The sequence below is a fragment of the Blennius ocellaris genome (genome assembly GCF_963422515.1).
Source record: "Blennius ocellaris genome assembly, contig: SCAFFOLD_73, whole genome shotgun sequence".
NCBI classification, from domain to species: domain Eukaryota; kingdom Metazoa; phylum Chordata; class Actinopteri; order Blenniiformes; family Blenniidae; genus Blennius; species Blennius ocellaris.
In genome coordinates, this window is record NW_027661940.1 from 149,228 (window position 1) to 157,534 (window position 8,307).

At 47.6% G+C, this 8,307-nt stretch overlaps 1 protein-coding gene across 5 annotated transcripts in view; it reads left to right on the forward strand.

Annotated features, from left to right (window-relative positions):
* Window positions 1-4,980, forward strand: part of LOC308148550 (far upstream element-binding protein 3-like) — a 27,338-nt gene extending 22,358 nt beyond the window's left edge. For all 5 annotated transcript variants that reach the window (XM_080522020.1, XM_080522024.1, XM_080522022.1 and 2 more), the window contains 2 exons: window positions 1,032-1,126; window positions 1,210-4,980. In XM_080522020.1, coding sequence (XP_080378146.1) covers window positions 1,032-1,126; window positions 1,210-1,218 — 104 coding nt within the window. In that variant the 3' untranslated portion in view covers window positions 1,219-4,980. The remainder of the gene's footprint in view (window positions 1-1,031; window positions 1,127-1,209) is intronic.
* Window positions 4,981-8,307: the final 3,327 nt, after the last annotated feature.

Sequence of the window (8,307 nt, forward strand, 5' to 3'; positions counted from 1 at the left end):
TGCGCCTCCCTCAGTGTGTGTGTGTGTGTGTGTGTGTGTGTGCGCCTCCCTCAGTGTGTGTGTGTGTGTGTGTGTGTGCGCCTCCCTCAGTGTGTGTGTGTGTGTGTGTGTGTGTGTGTGTGCGCCTCCCTCAGTGTGTGTGTGTGTGTGCGCCTCCCTCAGTGTGTGTGTGTGTGTGTGTGTGTGTGTGTGTGTGTGCGCCTCCCTCTGTGTGTGTGTGTGTGTGTGTGTGCGCCTCCCTCAGTGTGTGTGTGTGTGTGTGTGTGTGTGTGTGTGTGTGTGTGTGCGCCTCCCTCAGTGTGTGTGTGTGTGTGTGTGTGTGTGCGCCTCCCTCAGTGTGTGTGTGTGTGTGCGCGCCTCCCTCAGTGTGTGTGTGTGTGTGTGTGTGTGTGTGTGTGCGCCTCCCTCAGTGTGTGTTTGTGTGTGCGCCTCCCTCAGTGTGTTTGTGTGTGTGTGTGTGTGTGTGTGTGTGTGCGCCTCCCTCAGTGTGTGTGTGTGTGTGCGCCTCCCTCAGTGTGTGTGTTTGTGTGTGTGTGTGTGTGTGCGCCTCCCTCAGTGTGTGTGTGTGTGTGTGTGTGTGTGCGCCTCCCTCAGTGTGTGTTTGTGTGTGCGCCTCCCTCAGTGTGTTTGTGTGTGTGTGTGTGTGTGTGTGTGCGCCTCCCTCAGTGTGTGTGTGTGTGTGCGCCTCCCTCAGTGTGTGTGTGTGTGTGTGTGTGTGTGTGTGTGTGCACCTCCCTCAGTGTGTGTGTGTGTGCGCCTCCCTCAGTGTGTGTGTGTGTGTGTGTGTGCGCCTCCCTCAGTGTGTGTGTGTGTGTGTGTGTGTGTGTGCGCCTCCCTCAGTGTGTGTTTGTGTGTGTGTGTGTGTGTGTGTGCACCTCCCTCAGTGTGTGTGTGTGTGTGTGTGTGTGTGTGTGCGCCTCCCTCAGTGTGTGTGTGTGTGTGTGTGTGTGTGTGTGCGCCTCCCTCAGTGTGTGTGTGTGTGTGTGTGTGTGTGTGTGTGCGCCTCCCTCAGTGTGTGTTTGTGTGTGCAGGTCAGTCCTCTCAGACGTCAGTTGCTGATTACAGTGCCGCGTTAGCCGAGTACTACAGACAGCAGCCTTACTTGTGGAACCCCGCCCAGATCCAGGTAACCACGCCTCCTTCCCCTCCATTCGGTCTGTGAGTGCTGTGATTGGTGGCCTAACTGTGATGTCATCACTGTCTCCTCAGGACCACTAGAGGGCGACGTGTGGCTGAGATGAACTGAGAATCACCACTTCTTTCTGTTTTTTAAACGTACAAAGTGGATATTTTGTGAGGCTGATTTTTGGACGAGCCTCTGGTGTCTTCGCCACGTAGACCTGCTTTCTCTTCTTTTTTATCCAAGTTGAACTAAAGATTTCTCCGTGTGGCTTTGAACAATAACCCGACTCCAGTCTGATGTCTGGTTTTCTTCCCATGAGCGCAGCAGTCTCCGTCACTCAATCACATCCCTTTAGTATTGTTATTATTATTATGATTGATTTTCAGAATTTCCGAGGAGAATGTTTGAAAGCATGTGGCAGATTGTGTGGTATTTTTTAAATTTGAAATCTTTGAGTGCGATGTACCGTTTGAAGCTGTTGCCATGTTTTCTTTGATTCAATGATGATTTTTTATTCCTCCTGGTCCCGGTAGTGAGCTCTTCAGATGAGACTGTGTAACCAGGGTTTATTCTGCGTTTCAACTCTCGTCAAACACTTTGGATCGTTCTGTGATCAAACCTTGTTTTCCCGCCAAAACCACAAGGGTGGGCAGCTACTGTTTTCGTACACGTCAACTTAATTTTGTTTGCAGTGAATAATGAAGCTAAAGGAGGAAGTTGTGATGGTGAATATGTCGGCTAAACGCAGGAGTTTGGTGTGTGACATTGTTTGTTGGTGGTTGGTTTCAGGAGTTAGCCGTTAGCGCCACAGTGCAGCGGCTTGTTGTCAGGGTGACTCAGAGCCTCAACAATAGAACTCAGCTCAGGTCCAACATCCCTCATGAAGCCCAGCGATCGGAGCGGAACAGAGCTCAACAAAGTGTTTGTCCAAAGTAATGCTATACTGCAAACCTGAAGCAGAGCTGAGATCTGTGCTCGGTTCGATTCCCGTCAGCCACGAGCTAGCACAACAAGCTAACCCTAAGCTTTGAGCAACCCACCTTCATCAGACAGAAAGTAGAAAACCTTTGATTCTGACTGAACTGAGACTAAAGCTCTATCCCACTAAACTTTCAGCATCCAAGTAGCATAATTGGCAAATAAATAACTGAACTATTGGCCTTCTTTTGACCAATATTCTTCTATATTAGTGAGTATTGATCCAGTGGCTTGGCCAGCAACATTCAGTGTTGCTAATAAATACAGCAGGTCTCCGAGCAGCAGTCACTGAGGCCTCAGCCTCGCCTGGGACTTCCTAATCCGCTCGGGAGAAGGCTACAAGACAAGCTGCAAAATAGAATTGAGACAAAATTGCTGTTAACGGTGGTTAAACGGTGGTTAAACGGCGGTTAAACGGTGGTTGAATGGTGGTTGAACGGTGGTTGAACGGTGGTTGAACGGTGGTTGAACTGCAGTTGAATGGTGGTTGAATGGTGGTTAAACGGTGGTTGAACTGCAGTTAAACGGCGGTTAAACGGTGGTTAAACGGTGGTTGAACTGCAGTTGAACGGTGGTTAAACGGTGGTTGAACTGCAGTTGAATGGTGGTTGAACGGTGGTTGAACGGTGGTTGAACGGTGGTTGAACTGCAGTTGAATGGTGGTTGAATGGTGGTTAAACGGTGGTTGAACTGCAGTTAAACGGCGGTTGAACGGTGGTTAAACGGTGGTTAAACGGTGGTTGAATGGTGGTTGAACGGTGGTTGAACGGTGGTTGAACGGTGGTTGAACTGCAGTTGAATGGTGGTTGAATGGTGGTTAAACGGTGGTTGAACTGCAGTTAAACGGCGGTTGAACGGTGGTTAAACGGTGGTTAAACGGTGGTTGAATGGTGGTTGAACGGTGGTTGAACGGTGGTTGAACGGTGGTTGAACTGCAGTTGAATGGTGGTTAAACGGTGGTTGAACGGTGGTTAAACGGTGGTTGAATGGTGGTTGAACGGTGGTTGAACGGTGGTTGAATGGTGGTTGAACGGTGGTTGAACGGTGGTTGAACGGTGGTTAAACGGCGGTTGAACGGTGGTTGAACGGTGGTTAAACGGCGGTTGAACGGTGGTTGAACGGCGGTTAAACGGCGGTTAAACGGCGGTTGAACGGCGGTTGAACGGCGGTTGAACGGCGGTTAAACGGCGGTTGAACGACGGTTGAACGGTGGTTAAACGGTGGTTGAACTGCAGTTGAATGGTGGTTGAATGGTGGTTAAACGGTGGTTGAACGGTGGTTAAACGGCGGTTGAACGGTGGTTGAACGGCGGTTAAACGGCGGTTAAACGGCGGTTGAATGGTGGTTAAACGGTGGTTGAACGGTGGTTGAACGGTGGTTGAACTGCAGTTGAATGGTGGTTGAATGGTGGTTAAACGGTGGTTGAACTGCAGTTAAACGGCGGTTGAACGGTGGTTGAACTGCAGTTGAATGGTGGTTAAACGGTGGTTGAACTGCAGTTAAACGGCGGTTAAACGGCGGTTGAACGGCGGTTAAACGGCGGTTAAACGGCGGTTAAACGGCGGTTGAACGGCGGTTGGATGGTGGTTAAACGGTGGTTGAACTGCAGTTAAACGGCGGTTAAACGGCGGTTGAATGGCGGTTGAATGGTGGTTAAACGGTGGTTGAACTGCAGTTAAACGGCGGTTGAACGGCGGTTGAATGGTGGTTAAACGGTGGTTGAACTGCAGTTCAACGGTGGTTGAACTGCAGTTAAACGGTGGTTGAACTGCAGTTAAACGGCGGTTGAACGGCGGTTGAACTGCGGTTGAACTGCGGTTAAACGGCGGTTGAACTGCGGTTGAACTGCGGTTAAACGGCGGTTGAACGGCGGTTGAGGGCGGTTAAATGCTGTTGGCAGGTTGGTAGGTAAACATTCATGAACTCAGGTCTGCACCTGATTGTAAGCCTGACATGTTTACACACATTTATCTCCTCCATTAGGGTTAGTAAACAGGTCAGCAGAAAATGTGTCTCACCGTCTGTCTCACCGTCTGTCTTATTGTCTGCCTCATTGTCTGTCTGTCTCACCGTCTGTCTTATTGTCTGCCTCATTGTCTGTCTGTCTCACCGTCTGTCTCACCGTCTGTCTTATTGTCTGCCTCATTGTCTGTCTGTCTCACCGTCTATCTTATTGTCTGCCTCATTGTCTGTCTGTCTCACCGTCTGTCTCACTGTCTGTCTCACCGTCTGTCTTATTGTCTGTCTCACCGTCTGTCTCACTGGCTGTCTCACCGTCTGTCTGTACATTAGGGTGCTGTTGGGTGGAATCAGTGTTTGTGTTTGTGTGTCTGATGATGATGAAGAGGAGATCTGGTTGGGTAGTGATGATGATGATGATGAAGAGGAGATCTGGTTGGGTAGTGATGATGATGATGATGAAGAGGAGATCTGGTTGGGTAGTGATGATGATGATGAAGATGAGATCTGGTTGGGTAGTGATGATGATGATGATGAAGAGGAGATCTGGTTGGGTAGTGATGATGATGATGATGATGAAGGACTGTTGGTGGTGCTCTGCAGGTAAATCCTGTGTTTGGTTCCTTTGATTTATGAGACTGCTACGCTGGCTGTCGCTCTCCTTGTGAAGTGGGCGGGGCTGCACTGGTGACATGGTGTAGCCCCGCCCCCTGGAGGTGAGGACTGTCTTCCTTCATGCCGCTGGAGCGGACCATTCAGATCTTCCTGGTCCCGCCCCCTGATGCTGGGGTGGGTGGAGTTTGGGTTTCTGTTGTTTTTCTAATGTAACATGCAGATTTTTCTATTGGAGTCTAATGAGGGAGGAGCCGGCAGACTGTGTGATTAACTCCAGGGCTAATGAATAAACTGGCTCCTTCTTTCTCACTACGTCCTTGTCCTTCATTCTCACACACACACACACTGACAATACCTGGACCTGATTCTATCCTCACTTTCTATCCTGCAATCATTTTTGGATCCTGGCTGCTTGTTGACATTAAAACCCATGATGATTAATTCATCTGATCTCTTCCAGCTCGTCTTCCTGGAACAACTCTGTCGGCCATCAAGCCCTCAGAGCTGATGGCTGCTGTGTTTCCTGCTGGAGCTCTGATTGGTCCACCAGGGTGATGTTTGTTCCTCACAGAGACACTTAGCCAGTCGGACATGAAGAGATGGAGATATTATTTATTCATGTTTTCCCCGGGCGCACGCAGATGGTCGACCCGCGATATGTGATGTCATCTGTCATTAGGACTTTACTGTAATCACACACACACACACACACACACACACACACACACACACACACACACACACACACACACACACACACACACACACACACTCCGGGGACCAATCAGAGAGCTTCCTTCACTTCTCCAGTTTAAATTGTTTCCTGATCATCAGCAGACTTTTACTGCGGCTGCTGCTGATGAAGATGAACATAAATGGAGTTCATTATATAGCTCCCAAAACGCTGGACACTGTTATTCACAGTCACCCGTTTACACTCACACACACACACACACACACACACACACACATTAACGCAGAGGTAGTCCAGGTTCTTTATCTGGCTCAAACAGCACTTTGTCTTCTTCATCAGTGATGATGAAGAAGATAGAAGATAATGAGTGTGTTGGTCCAAAGGTCTTTGTGGAGACGTACTTAAAGCCAATGAAACAAGTTAATTATTTAAATGTGTGAAAGTGAAAATGTGCCCAGAACCATTTTCACCACTCACACTGTGTTGAGGGTTCGGTTTAACCCTCCTGCCACACTTTCTGGACGTTCCTCTGATTTTCTACGACTGTTTTCCGCTCTTCTGCAGACATTGTCCATCACACTTACAGCATTTTCTCAACATCTTTAAAGATGTATTTGGAGCACTTTTAAGAGTTTTTCAAGACATTTTCCCAATGTGATTGATTTAATTTGACATTATTTAGAAAACATTGTTTTCAGGATATTTTACTTCTGGCTACAACCTGATAAGAGCTTGCACCCTGTACTGATTGGACAACTGTCCTTCCTCGAACAACAGACAGGTTTTAACTGTGAACACCTAACGAGAGGACGACAGGTCAAACTCAGGCTTTAACTGTTAACACCTAACGAGAGGACGACAGGTCAAACTCAGGTTTTAACTGTGAACACCTAACGAGAGGACGACAGGTCAAACTCAGGTTTTAACTGTTAACACCTAACGAGAGGACGACAGGTCAAACTCAGGTTTTAACTGTGAACACCTAACGAGAGGACGACAGGTCAAACTCAGGTTTTAACTGTTAACACCTAACGAGAGGACGACAGGTCAAACTCAGGTTTTAACTGTTAACACCTAACGAGAGGACGACAGGTCAAACTCAGGTTTTAACTGTGAACACCTAACGAGAGGACGACAGGTCAAACTCAGGTTTTAACTGTGAACACCTAACGAGAGGACGACAGGTCAAACTCAGGCTTTAACTGTTAACACCTAACGAGAGGACGACAGGTCAAACTCAGGTTTTAACTGTGAACACCTAACGAGAGGACGACAGGTCAAACTCAGGTTTTAACTGTGAACACCTAACGAGAGGACGACAGGTCAAACTCAGGTTTTAACTGTGAACACCTAACGAGAGGACGACAGGTCAAACTCAGGTTTTAACTGTTAACACCTAACGAGAGGACGACAGGTCAAACTCAGGTTTTAACTGTTAACACCTAACGAGAGGACGACAGGTCAAACTCAGGTTTTAACTGTTAACACCTAACGAGAGGACGACAGGTCAAACTCAGGTTTTAACTGTTAACACCTAACGAGAGGACGACAGGTCAAACTCAGGTTTTAACTGTGAACACCTAACGAGAGGACGACAGGTCAAACTCAGGTTTTAACTGTTAACACCTAACGAGAGGACGACAGGTCAAACTCAGGCTTTAACTGTTAACACCTAACGAGAGGACGACAGGTCAAACTCAGGTTTTAACTGTTAACACCTAACGAGAGGACGACAGGTCAAACTCAGGTTTTAACTGTTAACACCTAACGAGAGGACGACAGGTCAAACTCAGGTTTTAACTGTTAACACCTAACGAGAGGACGACAGGTCAAACTCAGGTTTTAACTGTTAACACCTAACGAGAGGACGACAGGTCAAACTCAGGTTTTAACTGTTAACACCTAACGAGAGGACGACAGGTCAAACTCAGGTTTTAACTGTGAACACCTAACGAGAGGACGACAGGTCAAACTCAGGTTTTAACTGTGAACACCTAACGAGAGGACGACAGGTCAAACTCAGGTTTTAACTGTGAACACCTAACGAGAGGACGACAGGTCAAACTCAGGTTTTAACTGTGAACACCTAACGAGAGGACGACAGGTCAAACTCAGGTTTTAACTGTTAACACCTAACGAGAGGACGACAGGTCAAACTCAGGTTTTAACTGTTAACACCTAACGAGAGGACGACAGGTCAAACTCAGGTTTTAACTGTGAACACCTAACGAGAGGACGACAGGTCAAACTCAGGTTTTAACTGTTAACACCTAACGAGAGGACGACAGGTCAAACTCAGGTTTTAACTGTGAACACCTAACGAGAGGACGACAGGTCAAACTCAGGTTTTAACTGTTAACACCTAACGAGAGGACGACAGGTCAAACTCAGGTTTTAACTGTTAACACCTAACGAGAGGACGACAGGTCAAACTCAGGTTTTAACTGTTAACACCTAACGAGAGGACGACAGGTCAAACTCAGGTTTTAACTGTTAACACCTAACGAGAGGACGACAGGTCAAACTCAGGCTTTAACTGTTAACACCTAACGAGAGGACGACAGGTCAAACTCAGGTTTTAACTGTTAACACCTAACGAGAGGACGACAGGTCAAACTCAGGTTTTAACTGTGAACACCTAACGAGAGGACGACAGGTCAAACTCAGGTTTTAACTGTGAACACCTAACGAGAGGACGACAGGTCAAACTCAGGTTTTAACTGTGAACACCTAACGAGAGGACGACAGGTCAAACTCAGGTTTTAACTGTTAACACCTAACGAGAGGACGACAGGTCAAACTCAGGTTTTAACTGTTAACACCTAACGAGAGGACGACAGGTCAAACTCAGGTTTTAACTGTGAACACCTAACGAGAGGACGACAGGTCAAACTCAGGTTTTAACTGTTAACACCTAACGAGAGGACGACAGGTCAAA